The sequence below is a fragment of the Symsagittifera roscoffensis genome, chromosome 5, assembly GCF_963678635.1.
Source record: "Symsagittifera roscoffensis chromosome 5, txSymRosc1.1, whole genome shotgun sequence".
Taxonomy (NCBI): Eukaryota; Metazoa; Xenacoelomorpha; order Acoela; family Convolutidae; genus Symsagittifera; species Symsagittifera roscoffensis.
The window spans coordinates 5913459-5938824 of NC_087066.1; the positions used below are offsets into that span (position 1 = coordinate 5913459).

At 36.3% G+C, this 25366-nt stretch overlaps 1 protein-coding gene across 1 annotated transcript; it reads right to left on the reverse strand.

Moving 5' to 3' along the window:
* Positions 1–17201: 17201 nt before the first annotated feature.
* Positions 17202–21330, reverse strand: LOC134846086 (homeobox protein unc-4-like). The gene is made up of 4 exons (XM_063863291.1): positions 20770–21330; positions 20003–20465; positions 19298–19421; positions 17202–17682 (listed from the first exon to the last, which is right to left on the reverse strand). Exons 1-4 carry the CDS (start codon positions 21137–21139, stop codon positions 17302–17304), a joined length of 1338 nt encoding a protein of 445 aa, XP_063719361.1. The 5' UTR covers positions 21140–21330; the 3' UTR covers positions 17202–17301.
* Positions 21331–25366: the final 4036 nt, after the last annotated feature.

Below are 25366 nucleotides of genomic sequence, written 5' to 3' on the forward strand. Positions count from 1 at the left end.
TGTCAAACCATGGATCTGTAACACAGGATCTGCCAACTCGTCCAGCTGGACACTTCGGCCAAATGAAACACTCGTCGTGTCTCTCGTGTTGCTGATACGGTGTCTTTTGTCGACCAGAAGGCTGGGATACTCCGATTGGCGATAATAGATCCCTAGATTCTTTAACTGGGCCCTCGAGAAAACTGGACCTCGGGACAATTGATACACTCGAGTTTCTTGTGGACCAGAAGGCTGGGATACTAGACCTGAAGGAATACTCGGCTGGAATACTCGACTGGGCCTGAAGGTTCGAAGGTACCTTGTGTCCCTCGATGAAGCTCGTGTCGTAAAGAGAAGACCTCGGTGTCCCCTGTGTCCCTCGGTGAAGCTCGTGTCGTAAAGAGAAGACCTCGGTGTCGTAAAGAGAAGACCTCGGTGTCCCTTGTGGGGCGCCAAAATATGCTCGCTAATCTCCAAAAAAACTGTTCCAAATCCGTAAATTAGTAAGAGATATTTCTCGGCAAATAACTCGGTCAATAAAATAATTTCGGCATTTTTCTATTGATCAGAACATCATATAACATTTTTAGCATCTGAGCGTTTTTGGTACAAATCGGCGCAAGCTAGCCACAAGGACCGGTCGGTAATGTCCTTGAGACAAATTGCTCTTTTTGGCGGTCAACCTTAATCAAGGCTGAACCGAATTAGAACCAAAAAACAGTTAAAATAGGATGTAACCCCCGTTTTTAGTATATTAATACATGGGCAGGTGGGGGACTCGAACCTACGTCAACTGTTAACCTATATAATCGGCGTTAGCTTAGGCCACTCGGCCAACTGTGCTTATTGTTGTTACATTTTGGTTCAGTTTTATGCATTTATACTATTGTTTTATATGCATCTATACTCTACATTCTATACTCTACATTTGCATTGCAATAACTTTGATGAATCAATTAAAAATATTCCGCAACTCTGACTTCGTAAAGATTCTTTTAATTGAAGCATGCTCACTCCATCGATAGAACCATAGCTCTGAATGTATTCCATAGTTGCCTTGAGAGGTCCAAAAAGACCCACGCAACTGATCGATAGTTGGTCCAGTGTTTCAAAATCAATTATAGTGCCATTCGAGAATGATTCGTAAATGATAGGGGTGCCGCCCATCATTTCATCTGGCACTGATTGGCAAATGTAGTTGACAGCCTCCTCCGCTAGAGTGAACTTATTAACTGAGAAGCCTTCTTCGAGTGCAGTATGACACAGAATCAGAGGAATGATTGACCATGGGTTTTCAACATCGCTTGCAGCCACTACTAGTTCCTGTTCATTTTCAAGTGAATCTGCAGCAGTGGTAGTTATAGTCTCGCCGTCACCTACATTGTTTTGAGGCCCTGGATTTTCTTCTGTCTCAACTTCGTTTCGATCCATGTCGCTGATCGGTTGCTGAATGAGCGATTCAACTTTATCTTCATTTCCAGTCTCGACGGCGTTTGAACTTTGAGGCAAACTTTCTTCAGGTGCATTTGGCGGAAGCTCCAGCTGAACTTCATCGAGGCCAATGCATTTTTCAAGGTCATCAACTGCTGTAAGGGAGTCGTCGGATGACTTAGAATCTTCGTCCAAATCGGTGCTCTGTTGTAGCAGTTGATGACTATGAAAGCTTTCATCGGACAAATAATGTGTTTGAGTGTCATTTGAGATCTTCTCGGTCCCTAAGACTGCTTTCAATTTTTCTGCTGTCAACGCTCTTTGCGTAGTTGAAATGTTTTCACATTCTGCTAACCCGCTTTCGAAATCTTCACAAGATGAAAACGTGTTCATAATTTTTTCTTTTGTATCCTGGTCTTGCTGCAATTCTGTCAGAATTTGTTCAACATCTTCAAGCATTTGTTCAGTTTTGGGCGTTTTCGATTGATCTTTTTTCATTCCGTGGAAAATTGTTTCAATTGTCTCAACTTCCTCTTTGCCAAAAAATGGCACCACTTCACTCGAGTTAAGAAAAGTTTGCATCGACTCGATGCCGCTTGCAAAATAAAACAAAAGCCGAGAATTGATTATGCTGTTAGAAAGTACACCATGCGTCTTCAAAGATTCCACGAATGAATCTCGATCAATGATGAATTGACCAAATATATCAAGTAACTCCATTTCCAGTATCTCAACTTTGTTGGGCAAAAGATCTCCACGCTTTCTTAAACCCTCGAGGTTCTCCCACTCGCAGAAATGCTCCAAGATCCAATTTGATGCATCGGTTTCAATATTGTTTTTATTCAACACATCGCTAATTTTTGACGACCAATTCAGCCTTAGTTTTGTGGCTGTTTTAGAGTTTGAACCAGCCGGGCTATTCTCTACGTTCGTGTCTTCTTTCAGCGCTGGATTACTCACGTTTTTGTCGTCAGTTTTGAACTCTCTCGGTACATTCACGTAATCTTCCTGCAGTGACATTACTGCATCACTCAAACTTTGCCTTTTCTTATTGATTTTTTCGGGTCAAAACTTTTAACGAATCAGTAAGAATATCGATGAAATTTAGAAAGTCAATTCTTAATAACTCAAAACCTAAATGCTGAAGAAACCAAACTAACCAATGAGTTGACACTAACAATTTATCTACAAACATTTCCAATCTGATTAGTTTGATATTTGCTAATCAATGGATGCAAACATCACGAGCATCTACACCCTGATTTTTCTCAGACATGCAGTCTTCTGACGATCGTAATTTAGACTCGAAACGCAACTTTGGTAGAAAACTCAGTATTTAGAATGATCCGACCGAAATCATGCCACTGTCATAGTGACAAACACTCATTTGTTCAAAGGACTTAACTAACCAGTGCCCTGAAACAATTTCAAAAAGCTTTATGTTCCAATATGACAAGTTTGATATTTACTATTGAAATGATGCAACATCACGAGCATCTCAGTCCTAGACTTTCTGAATACAAACAATTTTCGACCAGCTTGACCATTCTTGAAAAATCATCATTATTTGAACTTCCCTAAAGTGTCTGACAAATTTTGCCTATTTTACAAACTTCGTATCTCTAAGATAGCAGCTTTTTTCTACAAAAAACCTTTAAAAACAAAAAACCAAAAATCACCAAAACTATTTTGAAAGTGTTTCTAACCATGATTACAGATAAAAAATTGTATTTTGGAACACTTTCAATTTGTTTTTCAATTATTTTAGTGAAAATTTTATATTTTTTGGAATATGCTTTGATTATAATATATGCCAATGTGATCATAATATATGATTTTTGATAAAAGCTTCGATTATCAATTTGAGGTGTTTTGAATGATTCTGTAAGTTACATATATTCAAGGGTTGAACATTGACTTTAGGTCCATTACGGATCATCTTTGAGGAATTATATCAGTCATATAACTTTCGACAGGCTCCATCTCTGATTGAGATATATACCGAAAAAATTTGGAATATAGACAGACTATTAGTTGCAAAAAGATAGCGTGCTCCTTCGATTAGCCCATGGGGCAAACTAACAAAACTTGCCTATTAGATTTGCCGTTTTGTTCTCGGAGAATTTCAATCGAGCAATCAGAAATTTCAAAAACCTTTTCAAAGGAATCTTTGAAATTTTTTCGAAGGAAAACTTTCCATCATACAACTTTTTCAAAGAAGTTTTTATTGCTTAGTTTTATATAGGCAAAAAAATTTTGTATCACTCATAAAGCCAAAATTTATAGTGAAAACTTTTTATGAAAAAAAATATGACATGACTACAGCCCTGGAAATAGACTTCAATAAGTCTATGTTTATCATAGGTCTCTTCTTGCAAACGCTTCTCCATGCCTCTTAAACCCTGTTGGTTCTATGTAATTTTAAAAAAGCATAAAGGACCCTTCAGGTGGCAACTTACCTTCTTTTGTTTCAGTTTTATTGCTCTCACCAGCCTAATTGTTGTAATAATTTTTTAATACAGTACGGCAATTAATTTAAAAAATAATTATTTTGTAGAAATTTAGCAATCACCTTATTTGCGTAAAGTTCACTGGCAACGAACAGTCGGTTTATTCAACGCGCTTTTTTGGAAAATTTTAACAAAAAACTATGATTATTCGAAAAAACAAAAACAAAAAACTAATCGGAATGAGGTTAAATTTACTTCGTTTTCACTGCGAAAAATTTCAATCAAAATACCAAATATCGAATTAACCACAAGCTTTTATGAATAAACAAAAAATTGTCTTTTTTTAATTGATTGAAAGACGTGATTTGTTTCATTTTTTTTCGATGGACGATTAATTGGCAAACTTACGTTAAAGGGTAGACACTATCTTAAATGAGGCAACGAGATTAGTAGTGAGCACCCCAACCACTGATCTATTTGGAAAACAAGTAGAAATTACGCACAAAAAAATGAAATAAAAGATTTTTGCGATGTTATAAGCAACAGACTAAGAGAACAAGAACGATACTTTTCTAAAGGTTCGATAACAGTAGATAACCCTCCTTTGGATGCCCACGATACAAAGAATTTGCTCAACAAGGTACTCTGGTTTCTGAATGAATTTGTAAAAGTGCATTACAGTGAAATGACTTGAAAGCTTATCATTTTTGCCAAAATTTTTGCCATCGATCATTATAGAATTTGTTCATTTCACACGGCGCATAAAAATAGGAGAAAATTACAAAATAACTACAATATTCCAATCAACCCAAAAACACATAGGGTAAAAAACGCTTGCCTCCGCTCGGTGCTTATATTAAACGTCTAGCTAAAAAAAGGACTTCAAAATTTTGACTCAAAATTTCTCATAATTCGTTGTATGTCAATCGAGCTCGGGAACGCCATACCCTGCAAAGTTTAGCTTTAGCACCGGAAAATACTTAGAAAATCTCAAGAACCCGATCAATCGAGAACAACAACAGTGAGTTGAAAAATCTAGCCGGTTGATGAAATCATGTTTTAAAGAAACGAAAATAAGTTTTAGAAGATGAGGAGCGAACGATGAGACTGTATTCTTCTCTATCTCCAGAGCAGAAAAAAAGGTTTATGAAGAAAGCGGATGATAACAAAAAAATGCAAAAATGGAGTAAATAGTTCCCATAATGAACTCTAAACGTTTTTTGTTTGTTGACTAACAGCTTCTTTTTTCAAAGAGGTAGACTGAAAACGAAACTTCCGTCAGAGACTCTGTTTGTTACGATACATGAATACCGATTTAGTATTTGTACTATCAGAATAAAGATAAAACAATGTTGTTTTTTAATTTTTTTTCAAGCAGATAGTATCGGAACCTAATTTAATTTTTATCATTTGATGTTTTTTTGTTAAAAAAATTTTAAAAAAATAGTAGTGTTTTCTTTTTTTTTAAAGTTCGATCTCAACATTTATTGCTGCAACTTCGCGGCAACAAACGTCGTATAGGTTATTTTCTTATTCGATGGATCACTGCAATTTTTACGATTAATATCTTGAAACAGAGAATGAGTTTGAAGCCTTTAACTGCGACTGACGCGATTTTGCTTCAGTCAGACATCAGAATATTTGTTATAAATATCGTAAGTATATGTAGAGTTGAGTTGAAAGTTTTCTCAGAATCTCAATAAGTGATACCAAGGCGACCACAGTACAAGTACAAATTCGTTTCAAATTCAATGCAAAACACACAAAAAAGGGGTCAAAAAAGGATTTATTATGAGACCATTAAAGTATTTACTCGAACACAGCTTTTTTTATCATTTTGAATCAAGATTGACAAAAACAAAAAAGTTGAGTCAGCAACAAAGTACATGTCTTGGCGCGTGCCATAATCGATTAAAAAATTACTATACAAAAAATTTAGAAAATTTGAAGTTTTTCTTTCAGAACTGCTAAAGAAACTAGCAGCAAAGGCATTAAAAAAGACATGGTGCAATGAAAATCCAAACAAAATTGCGCTAGTTTTTAATGATTACCAACAGTTTTTGCATGTAAAGGAGCAAAAAGATGCGCGGTAGTAAAAAAAAATACATAACAAACAACACGAATATTAAATCATAGAGCGGACTACAAACCACCAATTACAAAAACTATCGGTGAAATTGTTACGAGATGGAGAAAAGGAAGACTTTAACTGTTTTTTTTTGTAAATCACCAAACTTCCGAGACGACAAAATTTTTTGTCGTCAAATTAATTTAAATATCAAAAAAATCAACGTTAGATGCAATTTTGGATATTATTGAGACGATTTCAACAGTTTACCAGCCAAAGATGACGTCGCATTTATCTTCATTGATTTTGACACCGTTATTCGGTCAATTCTTATCAGAAAATGTTATTAAAATGGCTTCCGATACCCACTTTATAGACCTCTGAAAACAGGTATACCTTGGTAAGAAAAAACCATGGAAACAGATACAGATATAAGAAAACATAACACCTTGAAAACAGACACCAGTATGTTGATATTTAAAGACAGTTATTTAAGAAATGCTCAATAGTGAGTGGGGTGCCCCAATGTTCATTTGTTGTTTCCTCAATAATTCTGCTTTATGTGAACGATCTTGCTGAAGAGTGCAGCAGTTACAAATAAACCGTTTTTACAGACACAACGTTGTTTGGCACTGTTAAATAAGAAGGTAAAGCAATGTCCGACGCTTTATAGCGCGTTTCGTGGAGAGCAAGAAGCTTACAGCAATTGGAAGTAAAACTAAAATTTTTCAATTCAAGCCAAAAACAAACTGCAAAATGAGGTTGAACAAAAAAACATAAGAACTAACTAACGAAACGAAATATCTTGGAGTTCATTTAGGCAAACAACTTAGATACGAACAACAAAAAAAATGCTTGATAAATCGATTTTCTTTGCTCTCGGGCAGAATGTATCACTTCAAATTAATTGTGAGTTCAAAATATCTTTTAAGAAAATATAAAAAAAATTTTCAACGAAAGCCACAATACGGAGCACTGGTATATGGTTTGGCATTTAAAACTGATTTTAAAAGTGTTGACAGAACGCAGAAAGGAGTTTTAGGAATTCAATTTAACTTAAAGTGAACTTTATATGTTTGAACTAATGAAAACATTGGCAAAAGTTTTGAAAAAAAGACACACTTTGGACGGTAATTAAGATTGTAAACACATGGCTGAGCTTGAGTACTGCTTTTCAGGAACTAGTAGGAGTAAAGAAAAGCAGAAAACAAAAGCCGATACTTATCAAAACAGAACAAATAGCTTCAGGATTAAAAAACATTTCAAATATTTCAAAAATTTTGATAATCAATTTTAGTGGACATGAGAACAACAGCGACCCAAAAAATTTTGGAAAAAAATCACCAGTTTCGAGATCTTTATATAATAGATAACAAAAAAATTATGAGTTGTTTTGATGAGTGGTGTATCTAACTTCTTCGCGTTTTTGAATAGACAGTTAGGCAAAATGCCTTCTGAGGGATTTTACTGGATTTTACAGGATTAAGAAAAACAATTTTGCGTGTTAGAGCAAATATAGCATAATTATCTGTGCTCTTGAGGCATCATTTGACAGCTAAACGCCTTTGAAGTTCTCCCAACTGTAGTTGTTGATATAAAACTGGAAACTAATTTCTTTTTTTATAAAACCAGTCCACATTGGAAGACAATTTGCTTCATCCAATGGGAAATGTATCTCATTATTTTAATTGTATCCCGTGATCATAAGTTCACAAGGAAGAGACTAAATGATGCTTCAACCGACTTAGATTTTTTAATGAATACTCTGCACGTTTTGTCTTGGGCTGCGTCTGTCATACCGCTGTGTATAATGGATTCTGTTATTGAATCCAAACGGTTTGATAAACAACGTCTCAATTGTAATTGAGACAAAACAACTGATTCATAAAAAAATTTGCTGGTGTCTGAGCTTTTGCTCTTATTGTTCTCTGGCCTAACATATCTTTACAAAGTCCCCTAGGAGAATTATCAATGAAAAATCTTAAGTCGTTATGGGATTGGTTTGAGTTAAGTGTCCATAGGGGACTCTCTTTGGATATCAATTTTCTATTTCTTCTACCTTGTGTTGAATTTACTTCACAGTTCTAGTCTGTTGCGTATGTTTCGTGTCTTCCTCCTTGTTGTTGTTGTCTTTCTTTTGTTTTTTGTGCTTCTCATTTGTCGTCTCGTCTTCTTTCTCGTTTTCATTTGTTTTTTTCTGTTTTCACTTTTCTTCTGAATGAATAACATCTCCGCTAGGTTTTTGTCGTGGCTGTCCACCGGGGAGATAAGGTCAATGATTTGTGTTTTATCTTGATGTTTATCCTGTTTTTCGGGCTGATTGCCTCGAGAAGTTTCATGCACGCCTGGTACTCTGCCGTCTTGTCCGAGAAACCCAATTCCTGAATTAACAATTTCAAGCTTAGCTTTGTGGGTGACGGCGTTTTGTCAGGTGAAGACTCGATGTTGAAGTGGATTTTCATCTTTGCTCCCGTTTTCATTTTGTCGATCGTGTTGATTGGTACGGCGTTCACAAGGGGTTTGCCAATGTTGACAGGCGGTTGCGTACCGACTTTTTGGTCAATTCGAAGGGTAGAACACTTGGGATTGTGTTCTTCTGGTTGTTTTGGCGACGGTGCTGGTGTTTCCAATCTTTTTGATGACTTTTCCATGTCAGTCTCCTCGCTGGAAGAGCTTTCCTCAGGGGTGGTTCTGGTCGGCTTGCTTTTTGGTTTTTCCTCAGTTTGGAGGCTCATTCCACGTGTGGGTTGTGTCGTGCGTCTAGTCCTGCCGCCCGCTCTTTTTCCTATTGCCCGCTCTTTTTCCTGTCTTGACCCGTCGCTTTGTTGGACTGTTCTGATGTCGTGCTGCCTGCTCTTTTCTGGCGCATCACTTAGGGAGACCTGTTGCAGCATCATCTTGAACATCGGGTATTGTGGGGCGTTGGCTTGTTCGTTATCTAAAAAATGTAGACAAAGTACAGATCTCCGCGCGGATTGGCAAGCAACGTAATAATTTAGTCTTGAGGGTCTGCGAGGCCCGTATATTGAAGGATTAGGGACAAAAGCGACTCCACGATTCCAGGTAGTCTGGGTTGTTTCCCGAACGTTTGTACCCACGCAGTGTGTGCTATATAATTTAAATTTTTACCGTCAATGTTTTTGTATTTTGTTCATAATCATAGAGTCCTTCACCTTCGTAGCGATTCGGATTGTTTTTCTTGCTACCTACTCTATCAGCTTTTGGCTGTTTTTGTCTATTGTTTCTGTACTCCCTTATATCTAAACGTTAACTTAATCTAAACTATTTCTATGGATCATCTAGTTTTCCCTCCTGATGTTTGCTGCTGTTGTCGTGATGGTGGTGTGTTCGCCGATTGGTGAGTTGTGGGGAGATGTGTCCGGCGTCGCTTTATCATCACTTCATCCTCTGACCATCTCTTTAAATCGTGCATGTTTTTGGCTGGTAGAGGCGGTTTTGTGATGTTGTTCCGATCTAAGCTTGCGTGTTTTGCGTTTTCTCAATTTACCGTTGCATTACTTGTTGCTATATTGGAAAGGGAAGTTTTCGGTTTTCTACCCATGTATGCTTCAAAAGGTGAAGTTTTGGTTCCTCCGAGTAGTGTGACACGTAGTATTTTTAAAGTACTTTAAAAGCTACATCCGAGGCTTCTACGCGTTTTCTGCATCCGAGGTTTCTACCCGTTTTCTACATCCAAGCTACATCCGAGGTTTCTACCGGTTTTCTACCCATGTATGCTTCAAAAGGTGAAGTTTTGGTTACTCCGAGTATTGTGACACGTAGTATTTTTAAAGTACTTTACAAGCTACATCCGAGGCAAGTTTAACTGCTCGCCTTAACCTTGATATATATTTCAGTGTTTGAATCATTTTTTCTACCACCTTTATTGCTCGCTGGTTGTCTACCGGTGCAAAGAATTTTTTGATGTGATTTGTGTTTTAAAACATTTGAAAATTTTTGGCACTAAATGTTTGTGCTTGGTCACATCTTAACCGTCGCGGTACCCCATTGTTCGAGATATATCGTTGCATGATTTTATGGCAATATCTGCCGTTGTGTTTGATACAACTTTTGCTGAGGGGAATTTTGGACCACTTATCTATCGCCACCAAAATGTATGCATCTTTGTTTAGTTCATCAGGGACATTCCCGGCAAAATGAGCTGTGCATCTTCATTTGGTTCGACCACCGGCTCCATTTAGAACAAGCGTTGTTTTCTTTTTATTGGTTTGAGATTTTTATCTTGTTCTGTACAATGTCAGCATTTCTGTGCCATCTGGACGATTGAGCGATGTATGTCCGGGAACCACACTTGTTGGCACAAATCCAACATAGCTGCCAATCCAGGGTTTGTTAAGTGTATGCTGTCTAGTACTGTTTGTCTTACCTGCTCCCGGATGACGACTCTTTCATCAATCAGCAAACAGTCATCTGCCACGTCTGGTCTGTTCCGGATGTTGAACCAGTATTGCCCGTGTGAAGCCTTGGTGCCTCCCAGTCAAGGTTTTGACAAGGTTTATAAGTGGTCGCAAGTTTCTAGCCTTCTTGGTGGTGGCGGCGGTGAATCTTACTCCGAGGACTTTTTGAACTTTTTCACGAAACAGTGGCGTGTTTTCCTCTCTTTCGATGTACTTACCCTGGTCAATTGTGGCGACAATTCTCCCTCTGATCAAGTACTGGCTGGCCTCTAGTTGCGTTTAATGCGTATTCGTCATGATGGGAGGTTTGATTTTTTGTATGACTTCCTCTTGGCTGCATTGAGTTGGGCCCACGCGGCTTAGGCAGTAATTGTATGCCTCATGCACTTATATGGAAAGTTCTGTTTGGGTGGTTGTTGTCATCGTTGTTTTCTTCTGTTCGCTCTGCTTGGGTAGCAATTTTCTTTATCGTTGATATTGATTGGGTATCTGTGAGCTGTGGGTTGTCGCTAAAAACAGTTTTTGGGATTTTTGATTGTTTTTTGGGTCTTTAACTTCTTGTGCGTCTTTAACTCCTGTTGGTGGAGCCGTCGTGGTTGATTCCGATTTATTTGTGGCTGTTTATTTGTGCCATTGTATTTTGCTCCAGCCTCATGTTTTGAGCGTTTTCGCATCATCCGGGAAGAAACCACCTTTCACTCCTTTAGGATCCCTTTGTCGTCTCATTTTCGCGGAGTGTTTTTGTATTAAATTGACAGAGTAATTAGAATTTGGCTTTGAAAGTTTTGTTGACTGGATCTAAGATGGTTTTGAGCAGAATTGATTTGATTTGATTGTTTGAGATTGACCGCTTCCGAAAACCGCTTCAAGATTGTTTATTTATGAATTAATTGATGCTACTACAATCTCCTCATCATACTTTCTTGGGGGTATTGCTAATCCAACCGGTTATATAGTCCATTAGTCCCATCTTACTACCGCCAAAAGTTTAGTGTCAAAGTTAAGGGAATGAGCCGGTCAATGCATCGGGTTAGCCTGCTTTGACTGGTTTTTGATCTTTATCTCGCGATTATTGCGGTGATTAAAGATTGATGCTCGCTGATGCCGGTAAAGTTTTTTTCCGTATGAATAATATTTAAAATGTTCGATGGCCCAAACTACCCCGAGTAACTCTAGTTAACAGAATAGTTTCCTTCTAGGGAATTTAGAAAACGTGACGCATAAGCTATAGCTTATCCGGGGATCACTGCTCTTATGCTGCCCCAATCTTGACATGGTTGCATCGCATACTACGCGGTTATCTAAATTCCGGTCAAAATTTTATTTTGAGTTATTTCAGAAACTATTTTCAGAATATTAAGAATGCTGTATTGAGTTTAGGTTTTCATTCAATTGGTTTATTTTTTCTGTGTTTTCCAGCACTGGGAGGAGGGTGGCGGTGGTTTGTGCTAAGTTGAGGGTGTAATCTGTGAGGTGATGTATGGAGCCCAAGAAGATTTTCAGTTGGTTGAAAGTTTTTGGGGGTGTTAATTTTTTCAAAAGCTTCTGTTTTCCTTATCAATGGCTCAGTTCTTTCACTCTTGATCTTGTACCTTTATCATTCAACTTGTTTGCAATAAAACTTACCTTTTTCCAGAGATTTTCTTCGTCTTATTGTTTCGAAACTGTTTGTAATTTTTCTTTATGTATCTCGAGTGATCCTTTTAATATTATCATTATTTCGTCCAGATAGGCGTCTGCGTTTGTACAGTTCGTGAGGGTCAGGTCAAGGGCCTTCTGCATTTCGGCCGGCCTGTCAGTGAGACCGTGAAGTCCGGTCTGAAATTGGTACATCCCGGTAGCGTAGAACAAGTGTAAAAAAAATCTCGTTGTTGAGTTTTATCTGTTTTTACCACCGGTTCACTTTTGTCCAAAAAGAGATCGATGTTTGACATTTGGTGCTCACTTTTGTGAATAAGTCTTAAAATCTTTTTAGAGTCTAGTGCCAGAATGTCTGATTTTTTAAATGGTTATAACGATTGAACTAATAAACTTTTGATCCAAACATTTGCTCAAAATGATCGTGTGGTTTTGATCATTTAGTTTTTTCGACCCACTCTTGCAAATATATTGGAATTCGCCGCCGTCTTTGGTGAATTGTGTTCGCATTAAGTGATTTTTTGACTTTCCGATTCGTATGCAAAGTTGTTTGAAATTATCTTGAACCCACTGTTTCACTTCAGTGTTTGATTATTCCGTTTCTTGTATACTTAACACTTGTTAGAGTTTTCTTGAATCATTTTGATTCGAATTAGTGGTTATAGATTTCAACCTATCATATGTGCTTTTTGATCATCTGAGTGACGCTGATTGAAGTGTCCAGCCTCCGAATTCCATTGCGAAAATGAGTCTTCTTTTGGGAATAAGGTATTCACCATTATAACATGCCAAATTTCTGGCGGCGTCTTCCGGTGGGATATGTTTGAACATCGTTGATTTGTCATTTTCCTGCAGTCGAAGATCCGTTTTTCGTTTAAGAATGACATCGGGCTTCCCGACTCGGCGATGGCGAATATAGCGTCCGTCTTAGTTATAAATTTTACGATGTGACCGCTGAGATTATCTTCAGTCAAACTGAGTTTTTTTTGAATGCCTCTGATATTGCCATAGCTGAAAATTTGTCCAGTTGATATTCTTCGCATCCATCCATGGATGTTAATTCTGCAAACTCAACTGGTTCATTTTTTGTCATTTTGTTTTCATTTTCTACTTCTTCTTGTTGTTTGTCGTTTCTATTCTCCAGGTAGTTGACGTTCGTAGATCTACCGTTTGGCCCATTTTGAACAAATTCTGTCTTTTGCTGGGCACGTTTGTAAGTTGTCTGGACAGAATTGTCTGCTTTTTGTGGGTTTTGGTTACTTGTGTAATTACCTCTACCTCGCATGTTGATGTAATGTATCGGTTCTTATTTTTTTAAATGTTGTTGGTTGTCTGCAGAATGGGTTTGTTTTCGTAGTTCGACTATGTTCTGTTCATTTTCCCGGTGGATTGCATACTTCAATTCGTTTTTCTCGGTCGGTTCCGTTACGGCTAGTAATTCTTCCGCAATTTTATGATTGTGCAAGTGGGCAGTAAACGTGTCCCTAAACCTCTCGTTTTCTCGATCTCCGCAATCGACTCGCAAAGCCAAATCAACCAGTTCCGCTTGGAAATTTTCTGGGCTTTCAGTTTTCTTTTGTTTGCTGCAGATAAAGTTGTACCGTTCGAACGCTATAATCCTTCTGGTCAAGACGATATCTTCTAAGATCGTCATGAACTCTTTTGTAGAAATGCTGTGCAAGTCGAGGATTAGCCTCCGCTGTGCCTCAAAGACTGCAGACTTTTGCATCAGCCTCGTCCCAAGAGAACGAATTACAGGAGACGCCTTTTTCTCTGGCTATTTGGACGCGGTTTTCTCAGCCGACTCGCTTCTCCTGGTTACGCACCTTGCCATTTGTCCTCTGTGCGTCTATTTCACCAGTTATTCCGACTTCATAAGTGGATTCTTGGGGATCGATTAGTGCAGGTTTAGCTCTTAACAAGTTTCGTACCTCGATTCTATCTTTTGCAAGCAACGCCATCTCATGTATTGCTGCCCCTTTAAACCCCTCCAGTGGTGGTTCAGCTGACGCCGTCTCCCAAAATGGACTAATATTTAACGGGTTTTTCGAATATCCTGCTGGTTGCGCTGTGTACGATCGAGTCTGTTACTGAATCCAAACGGATTGATATACAAGGTCTCAAACGTAAGCAAGACAAAACAACTGATTCCTAAAACCATTTATGGACGTCTGAGCTTTTGCTCATAGTGTTCTCTGGCTTAACGTCTTTACAAGGTCAATCGACCAAACACAGGGTTTACTCAATATAGTGAGTTGAATAATATATACATATATACACATATATAAATATATTTTGTCAATCCGTGCCGTGCCGTATGACAGCGTCATTCACATGAACTGAAAAAAACTCAATTAAAGAGTTTATCTGTATGGATAACAGTTTTATTAAACATTTCAGCCAACTTGAATTTCATGTCATCCTTGTTTATTGAACACTCTTTAGAACCACTCATTCTTGATCCCAAAGACCAATTCTAATTATGTTGTACATCTTATGCGACCGGGTCATCAGTTTCAAGTGGAGAAAGGGCTTGATGAATTCGATTTTCCAGCTTCCTTTGCCTTCAACTTTTTCTCTGAACAACCTGACAAAATTCTACCAGCTACAGCGTTGCTGGAGCACAGAGCTCGTCTTCCGCAGATGATTTTTCTTTAGGTCCTAAAAAGACATTACTTGGTATTTCAAAAATTTAAAAAAAATTAGGCATTTACTACGTAAGTAAATCATAACTTTCCTACAACAGACAGTCCAAACAAGTAAAACCTGAATTTTTGCTTAATTTAATAATCACAAACATTTTTCTATTAAATGAGGTAGTTTTTTGAATCTTCAGTTCCAAAGAAAATGCGTAAGCAGATTAGCTCACACAAAACAAGATGAGATTTATTTGCTTAGGTTGGCCTAATGCATACTAAGATGTTTATTATGCAACCGGGTATTTATAACAAAAGAACTACACAAACGGGTATAAGTTAGTTATTTAGACATTATCGACAATATATATCTCCCAAAAAAATTGACATACAAAAAATTTGAATGAAAAAATTCGAAAAGTGAAAGACATGAATAAAAAAAGTTATAAATTTTTATAAAATTTTTACACCATAATTTTTTTAATTTTTAGCCATTTTTAATTGCCACGGGAGCAATACATGAAATTTTCAATTATATTTGTTTGTTAAAATCAAGTTATCTGAGCCTTACTTTTATATAACCAACGTTTCTTGATCGTTTTACCTGCTCAAAATTAGAATAAAACTCGGTTTTGAGTGGAAAACAAAAATAAAGAAAAAAAAGGTGTTTTGATTTGATATGTAGTAAGAAATACCACACTTGTTTAAAACATTTGATCGAAATTATTGCAAATGTAAGCTATTTATTTAGTTGTGATACACAAAAATTTTTTATTTGCTCAATAATATAATTTTTTTGTGTCATTAATTAGTTTTTGTGGCATGAAATAAAAATGCGAAGTTCGATCGACATGAATTGCGCAAAATTCAGATTTTGTCAGATGAGGTTTGAAATAAATTAGCCACTGTTTCTTTTTTTAGCTGTTTCAAAGGATCAGGGCTACAAAACTTTTGATCTGAGTGGGAATGAAAAATTTTAACACTAAATAAATAGATTAATAATACTAACAGTAGTGAAAAAGTTAAAAAATGAGAGAATTAATTTTGTCATCTTTTTAGTTGCAAAGTGACCTCTAGGCTTAAGCAAAAATATTTCTAAAAGTGCGAAGACAGCATTATCCTTTTTTCAAAATTTCAAAAGTAAAATTGTTGTTTGTGTGTCGAAAAAAATTAGGCCACAAACAATTAGTTTTTTTTCCGTTTTTTAAATTCAATACTTTGAATTAGTTGACGAGTTTTCTAATGAGGCTGGTCTTTGACAGTGTGATTTAATTTGTTGATTAAAAAAACTTAAATCCTTAGTTATTTTTGCTCCTGGACTAAAAAACCAACAATTTTTATAACATGTCCAGGTTCTTTCAAATTTCTCAGATAGTATTCAGTTTCTAGTTGTTTTGCACCCACGCATCTGCGCGATTAAAATTTTGAGCACATACTCCGATTAATACAAAAATTGATAGTTGATTATTTTTGATAACCTTAACATATTTGGTTACCAAATTTTACCTTTTTTAAAAAACAAACACTCATTAATTGAATCGAGAAAAAAGGAAAAATTGAAGAGCCCATGTTCGTTAGCGAACAATCAGAAAATAACATTTCGAACTTGATTTTAAAACAAAACCATTTTTACCGTCGCATCAAATGGTGCTGGAGTATATTATATTTAAACATAATTCCTAAGAAAAAGTATAACTCTGCAGAAGCAAATTTATATTTTACTATGAATTTTTGTAATTGTTCATTCATTGGGATTTTGTTGTATTAATCTTCAAAATACACAGTAGCCTCTGAAAATTTCTTTTAGCAAGTCTTCTCTATTGAAATCTTGTCCAGAAATGACTGTTTTTGAAATTTGATCGATCGGCAAAAACAGAGTGCAATTTTTTCACGCGTCACTCTTTTTAACATTCGCGGATTGGGAGAATTTATTTTTTTTTGCCAAGTGTTGGTATCGCATAAGGTCTTTTTGAAAGTGTTTCAGATTTCCCCTATTCGTTTTTTTCAAGTTTGAGCAGCTCACGCCAGTTTTTATGAAAAATGATTTCTTTAAGCACTTAAAATTTTGCTATTAGAAAAGTTGCACCTTTTTGTCGTATGTTTTCACTTCAAAACAAGGTTGACGGATTTGCATAACAAGACGTCTGTGTGGAAAAATTTAGAATCTTTTTTAGTTGTTTTGATAATTGAAGTTTCATTAGTAACCTGCCGATGGAGAATGGAGTGAGGGTAACTGCCAACCCCCAAAAGTGTTCCTTTGGTTTTATTGTTTGACATTAATTGCAGGTTAATAACGCCTAGAACATTTCTAAAGGTGCGTCCGCCGTCATTGATTATAAACAAATCTTCAGGTGAGACTGCGAGCCGCAAAAACGCATTTTTTTGACCAAAGCTTACTAAAGTACTCAACAAACTGCTAGCGGCGCAGAAAGCTTTGCAAAATATGGTTTCTTTGAGAACTCCGCGGTGCTTGATAACTTCAAAAATGTTAGCTTTCAAATTTTTTTTTAAACTTAAGAACACATTTTGAGAAAATTTACTGAAAGGATCAAATCGAAGTTGAATAAAAATAATTCTTTGGGGATCAAATTTATAAAATTTTGTAATAACAGTTTTGTCAAACTTATAAACTGATAAAAATGATCAACTTTTCTTTCTGTACAGTTTTATTTATTTTTTTTTTAAATCTGAGCAGTCATAGCTCGTGCTTGATTCTGATTGGCTAGTTTCAATTTGTCGTGCAACTTCTCAATTTCTTCGTCGGGTGAGCTTTTCGTTGACTCGTTTTCCGAGTCCTCGTCGTCGACATCTTCGTTATCGTCTTCGGTTTTCAGAGCTTCCTGTGCTTCCAGACTTTTCCGGTGCATTCCGAGGAGCCACGGGGCGACGGAGTTCTTGACGTCTTCTTGGTCCAGTTTCCCGGCACTGTCCAGTATGGCCTCTGGGAGGGGCAGGGAGTGTCGGACCATGGCGCCATAGAGGCCATACTCGGCCATGATGCTGGCACGCCCCCATGTCTTTTCCTTCTTTCGCCATTTGGCTCGTCGGTTTTGGAACCACACCTAGAAGCAAAAATCAGTCAATTAATTTTTAAGCGATGAATTACTTGAATAAGCACATTATTCATAAGCAATTATTTCACTCAAACCCAAGAGTATCAGTCAAAATATATATAAAATTATTCTTCATCAAATCGCCAAACCTTTTGATTAAGTCAATTTTGACCAAAAAAATTTTAACTTCGAAACAGTTTGACTCTAAAGTCCTTTTTTAGCTGATTGTTTCTTCTTTCTTTTTGTGATTTCTCTGCTTTGGTATTCTTTCGAGTGGTTGCTTTTCCTCCTTGTAAGAAAAGAGGCTTTTATTTCTTTTTTTCTTCAATTTGTTTGATTTTTTTGTCTGTTTGTCATTTTTGAGGAAATCGTTATATGATAACTCAAGTAACATATCTATTACAGGTATTTATTGGTTTCTAATTAGTCGTTTTTCACAGTTGAGAAAAAAATGAATAATAGCATCACTTGTGAGCTTAATTGCTATTCAGCTTAATTAGTCTTCACGCATTTTCAGAAGTGCTATTCAATTGTCTGCTAAGTGATCGTTAGCTGATTTGAATTTCATACTTGAAAAAGATCTGTTCATTTGGAATTAAAACGTGAAACAATTATGAGCTAAAATGAACAAAAAAAAAGAAGGAAAATAACGTAAAAAGTGAGAAAAAGCTCTTGAAATTAACGGAACCTAGATAAGCGAATTGCCTGTTTACTCGATAGGAAATACACACAATTTTGTGCTTGTTTTCCGCTAATTTATTAAACGCATATTGGGAAAATTATTTATTAAATAAATAAAAGAAAAACAAGCCAATCATTCAAATTTGAAGTGGTAACACTTACACCTGGTTTAATTAGAGAAAAACAAAAAAGAAGGCAAAAAATGTTGAACCAAGAAAATTGGTTACCAATTGACAATTAATGACTTCGACATTTTTGTCAACAATCAATGTAATCGAATTTATAATAGCTGATATGGGCTACTAATTGAATGATACTGTGGTCTAACAAAACCTTAATTGACAAAGAAATGAAATTAATAAGAAAAAATTAGGTTTTAAGTGAGGTGTCCTTAATTCAAATCGGAATTTTTTTACTTGAAGTTTTTTTATCAGTATCAATTAAAACTGAAGTATTTTTTGAAAAAACGCAAACCAAAAAAAAATCATTTTTTGTAAAACAGCTATGGCACAAAATTCTTCGATCGCATTTTGTTTCGAATATTTTTTTTCGTTCAAAGGTTTGTCGTCGAGAGAACAAATTGAAAAAAACTATATTGTTATTTTCAAAAGATTTTTAAACAGTTGAGAAGACTGCAAAAAAACGATTGCTCCTATAGCCAAACTAGTACGACGTTTTTCAGCATTGCATCTGAAAACATTTTCTACTTTGTTTTCAATCTGTTTTTTAATTGATAATAAGTAACTGCAAGTTTTTTACTTTGTTTTCAATCAGTTTTTTAATTGATAATAAGTATTGTGGGGGTGTGTTATAATATAATGTGGATAAATTGTTTGAATGCTGTATATCAAAACAACGAGTTACTTTAATAGTGTAAGTTTTTTCTATTGTTTATATTTCTGACCAAGTATGAGTTTGGAGCAGGGTAGTGTGTATTGTTTACCTGTATTCTGTCCTCCGGGAGGTCTGTCTTGAGGGAGAGCATCTCTCTGGCATACACATCCGGGTAGTGTGCATCTCCGAATGCTTTTTCCAGCTCCTCTATCTGGTACGAAGTGAAGATGGTCCTACAACATAAGAAAGATAAACACTCATAATGTAAATTATAAACAAATTGGTCCCTACTTGATAAACAGTTTATTAACATAACATGATATGTTGAAAAAATAAATAAATCTTAAAACAATAAAAATAATTTATTCGTTTCCAAGAAAGGAACAGACTCGATTATTATTTACACAACTCATATCAATACAAAAACCTATCTAGGAGAAACGTCAAAAAGGCCAGTTAGCTGCGTATCTAGTGGGGACTTAAAACAATCAAGAAGTAGAAAAAGTTTAAATGATAGAAAATCATGAAAAAATCAATTTTTGCTGTTGTGGCCATATCATCTCGTATTTTTATCAGTATGTTGTTTTCAAACTCTTTCACCCATATAATGTTTTGAAGTCACTTGATTTTTTTTATTTTCAAGGAAAAAAACACGAGAAAAATAAAACGAGGAATAATGAAGTGAACATTTTTTCACTTGAGTTGTAGAAAATTTTCTTTAAATTTAAATTTAAGCATTAACACTACATCATTATATACAATATTTACACTTTTCATGTCTTTTTTTGGCTTTTGAATGAAGTATTTTTTTTACCTGTGTCGCCTTCGCTTCTTTTTCTTCTTGCCCAGCAGAGACAGGGGTCCCCCTCCATTCATTCCCTGACCCCCCATCATACTACCAGCCAGGAGGGAACTCGCACTGGGGTAACATCCACCCCCATTTGAGTTCACCCCTCCCCCCATCACTAGAGACTCAAAGGTCATTCCGCCCGCGGCTGCTGCTGCATTGGATGAAGATATCACGTGCTGAAGGGCGTCTTTGTTGACCTGGGCTAAACTAGTGAGCTGGTTTTGGGCATTGCTAGTCTGAATATTGTTGATGTTTACGTTTCCGTTGTTGGAAGATGAGGGGGTTGATGAGTTGTTGAGGGGGGCTGTGGCTGAATTGAGACTGGTAGGGTTGTTGTTGTGAGGGGGGAGGGGCGGTAGAGTGGGTGGGGCGAACAGATTAATAGGGTGGGTGGGGGAGTCGGAAAGACTGCTGGAGAGAGATGGAACTGAAATAAAAAATGCAAAAATAAGTTTCAGTTCAAGATTTTGAAACTTAATTTTATATACACTCACTCACTACATGAGAAACTAAAATCGCTACAAAATGCAAGAAAAACTAAAAACTTTCAAATGAGGAAGCAAAAATCTGCGTTCCTGCGTGGAATTGCTTATATGATCTTACTTCGACTAACTAATTTCACTAAATGAGATTCATGATTTGAAAGGATTTAAATTGAGCGACCAAAAAATTGTGTTCTTCATAAACCGATTTTGTTCAAAAAACTTGAAGCAATCTATTGTTCAACTTACATGGTTGGTGTGCAGCGCCTGATGAGAAGATCTGGAACGGGGTTGCTTTTCCATACAACCCACCCGAGAAGTACTGCGAAGCATTCTGGGGAATCCTATTGGCTGCCGAGAGGTACCCGCCCGAGTTGGCGAACGTCTGCGAGTTGAACGAGTCGAACAGCTGCTGTTCGGCAGATTGGCTCGTCGGTTGATGGCACGACTGGGTGTAGTTGTTCACGGAGCCCAATTGGTGGGCTACTCGTTGCTGTTGTTGGACTAGGAGGTTCTGAGTAGCCGAATTGTCTAAGCCTAGAAGCTCGTTTATGCCGAAGTGGGTTCGTTGCAGAGTTTGCTGCAACGAGTTTGTCAAGTTAAGCTGACTGCTTAACATTTTAAAGCAACTGTTTTTTTCTCAATTTTACAAATTGATGGAGTTTTCTTAAATCAATTTGTTAATTATGAACCGATATTTGGGTTATTTCAAAATCTGATATATTTTCAAGAAATTTTGAGATTTTTCCAGAAGTTTGCAAAAAATTGGACTTTTCAGGAAACAATTGTTAGCGCCTTTTCAGGAAGCTAGGAAATGTCAATTGATGAACAGGAAAAGAGATAATAGCATCATCAAATTACCTGTGGCAATCAACCAATGGGGATCGAGCAGTCTACTTCTTCGTTTGAATTTGATTGGTTGATGTGGCTGCGCATCTTTATACACTTTAGTCGATACCTTTAATTCGGTTCAATAGATACAAGATTTCTTATTTATTACACCTTTTGAGAGCGATTAATCTAATCGATCACTTTAAAGACTTAAATACTTTTAAATAGACCCCCAAATGAGAAAATTATACCGCTGAGCTGTTAATGAAAGATGGTCCATTAATTATAACCAAGCTAACTCACAATATTCACCAAGCACTATTAGTATTTAGTTAAAAGGTGTTACGTAACACTGAGAGTAGAATGCACTATGATTACATAATGAGTGAGTAATACCTGTCTTGGAGGTGGGCTTCCAGCTCGGTGTGTTGTGACAATTGGCTAATTTGAAGCTCCATTCCGCTGGTTCGCTTCACGGAGTGTCTAAGATGTTTTCACGTGTCTAAGATCTGTTTAGTCTTTAGCTGATGCTGCTTGATACTAGTTTGCATATGTTAGTCTACTTTGCTTGTCGGAAGGAAAGTTCTTAGAAACTCTTTTGGGGATAAACCACAACTGAAGTTCTGAAGTTCCGCTTTAGCCGATAAAAACATTTTGTACGCTACCAATTTTAATCCGAAAGTATGAATGATCACACCTGACTTCCACTGATCTCTAAAGAAACAACAAATTTTCATAATTTTTTTTGCCAAAATAATTAGACTGAGATCCAAAATAAGCTGTGATTGAATGCATTGGTCATTTGGACACGTCATCACTTGGAAGACGTTCTTTTAACGACTAAGAAACCGATAACGTTTTTCTTTTCAGGTAAACGGACCAATTTAAGCGGTGTTCAGCTCTTTAATGGAGAGAGAATCGCTTTTAAAAATAAAACTAAGCGCTTCACTTCACGCAAGCAATGAAAACGGCGAGGACATTTAGATCTTAAATAGCCCAAATCTTCAGAATTCATTAGTATGAATCTTCATGAGTCATTCACCCAACAATCATAAATATCATTTATAACTTGATCATAAAATTCAAGTGGTCTAGCAGCGCAACCTGTAATGCAGACACTTAAAAAAATCCAGACCGTCTTTACTAAGCTCACTTTTGACTGTTGTCCTCCGCTATAACTCGTAATTTCCTCGACAGTGGCAGGCATCAAAATTTTTAATGGTCGAAGTTTTTCTACAATCTTTCTACATTTTTCTGGCAATCATTTAGTAATGAGTGAGTTTTCCAGGATTCACGTCAGGGGCGGATCTAGGATTTTCTCGAGGGGGGAGGGGGCGGATTTTCAAAAACAATTTGAAAATTTTGTCGACCTTTTTTTAGGTCGACCAAATTAATTTTCCGAGCTCTCCTAAAGAACTACAACGACCCTGTTTTGGCCGAAATTTTGAAACTTCTGCACCACAGGCGAAATTTTGAAAAAAAACAGGCCAAAAAAGGGTCGGCAGGGGGTCGAATCCCTGAGGGGAAATTCTGGAAAAACGTCCGGGATTTTCCAGAATTTTGGTCTTTTATAAAATACACTTTTTTCATTGTCAGAAGAAATTGCCAATTTAGAGCTTTTCCAAGCACGGTGAAATTAAATTAAACCACAACTTAGCCAATCCATCCTTTCACACAAAGTGCGGTGCAGAATTGATTGCCTGATGTGTAAAAATTCAATGGCCAAAAATCAGAGCCCAAATTCTCACGAAAATAGCCGCGGGTCTATTTATGCAAATGGCGGCATCACGTGAAGCCCTGTTTAGTAAAAATAAAAAGTACTAACTTCTCTTTATTCTAAACTATAGGGGGCTAAAAATGCATTCTAGAAGTGGGAATTCAGAGTTAAAGGGTTGAAGTAATAGTGGGAGGGGGTTACTTAAAGGGGTTAGGGGGGGGTGTAATTAGGTTAGTTGATTAGCATTTATCTCCATTGAGATAGGTGTTTAACTGGTAACAAAGTGGTAATTGGGAATGTTCTAAATTGAATTTGAGATTGGCTTCTTCTTTTACACTTGAGAATAGAGAGCGCGCTTCAAATTGGGAAAGGGCTAACTAGCATTCATTCTTTTCACGCCAGAAGGCCCCCACTCTCTCAAGAGCCCAAATTAGCACCCTCTTCTCAACCTCCTCTTTCTACAAACAAACCCATTACACTCAAGTTATGCACTTAAGAACCCAACTTATGCTTCTCCAAATCCAAGCTCAAGTTCACCTTCATAATCCAAATCGTCTCCTATCGAAATCATGGAAATGCAAGTTATGCATGAGTTATGAAAATACGAGAAATACTGTTTTTTGTTCTATCAGAGAGAGCATAAAATATGTATCAAGAAACCAAGTTCACAGAGAACTAAACTGTTTGTCCTCTGACACAGAACACCCTTCAGTTTTTTTCTTATATGAAAATCATCGAAATCTTAAGTTTTGTTTGTATGAAAACTTTGTTTTCTGAAAATTTTCTAAAATTGTAACATGTGACATCTCCAGGAAAGAACTTAAACAAGAATTATTATACTTTTAGTGAAGGCGCTAGTTTGAATCAAATGAAAACAGATTTATTCAGACACCTTAACTTATTTTTCCGTAACTAGCTCAAAATCTAGAAGAGAAAAATATTTAACGAGGCCACACTTATTCCAAAAATGTGGCCCGTTAAAAAACAAAGCAAACGCTTGATTTGATCAATAATTCAAAAGTTGTACTTGTTGAACTTGACCAAGAGAAAAATACCCAAATAATCAAAATTGGTCTAATTTTTATGGGAATTAAGTCCGAACTTGTAAAAAGATAACAAATGTATAGCCATTGAAGCAGTAGTAAAACAAGGTGTCATTTCAAGATAAATTAAATGCGTCTCTTTATTCTATACAGTAGTCCCACCCACAATAAATGCCCACGGGGAAGTCAAGTTAGTGTGTGAACAAAAGGGGGAAATTAAATTTGGGTGACTGAAAAATGAACATCCAACTCACAAATCTCAGCCAGTTAATTATCCAAATCAAATAAATTTGGATCATTTGAGTTTGTTCTCTGAAAATATATGATTTTGAATCTAAGTGATCAACCATTACAAGGAAAATGTCAACCATTAAGATGAGCAAGACTGCTCGTATCAAGGCGACGCGTTGAATGTTCCGTCTGCCCTTTAGCGTATATGCACAGGTGTTCGGTTTAAAAAATCGGATTCCAAATTTTCATGAGATATTTTGACTCTATTCCGAACTAGTTGAATAGATAAACGGAGGCTTCCGGTGTATTTTTGTCGCGCAAAATCAAGTTCCACGTAGCCTTGTCGTACCAGTTTGAGTGAGATACCATATTGAAGACTTGTTTATTCAATCGATAGGAATATATGAAACTGAACTAAAAACATATATCAATTTTTGATAAAGCTGTTCTGTAAGCTTTTGTGTTCAAAATTAGCTGTTAGTGACATCTTTAGTTAAACGCCTCTCCCACGTTGAATAATATTTTGAAAATCAGAAAAATAATTTGATATATCTTTGTTTGTTTTTTTTTAAAGAAAAAAACAAAGGAGACTAAATATTTGAGTCTCAATTAACCTTTTTAAGATCTACTCATCTACTTCATGGCCAACCAGTAGGTCAAGCTGTATAGGAATTTCTGCATTAAAAAATTTAAAAAAAAACATTGAAAGAGATTAGTAGTTTTTCTAATGCGTTATGTAATGAGAAGAACTAGAAAAAACATAGAGCGTTATTAAATCCGACTTAAATGACAACGATTCTCTTAGAAAAAATAATAACAAAACAATATACATTTATTTTCTAAACTTAGAAAATATATTTTTTGCAAGTTAATTTGAGTTCTTTCTTATCCAAATGTATTGCAAGAAAAGCGCTAAATGAAGCTTCGAAAACTAAATTTTCTGTAGTTACACCAAATTTTGCATAACTTAGGCAAAAGCTTCTCTAATATTGCACCTCTTCAATCGCTTTACCTGCCAGTTAAT

Coding starts and splice junctions, on each gene's coding strand:
- LOC134846086 (XM_063863291.1), bottom strand. CDS start 21,139: ATGTTAAGCAGTCAGCTTAACTTGACAAACTCGTTGCAGCAAACTCTG. Junction 20,466..20,769: donor AGGCGCTGCACACCAACCAT/GTAAGTTGAACA, acceptor TTTTTATTTCAG/TTCCATCTCTCTCCAGCAGT. Junction 17,683..19,297: donor TCCCGGAGGACAGAATACAG/GTAAACAATACA, acceptor TTTTGCTTCTAG/GTGTGGTTCCAAAACCGACG.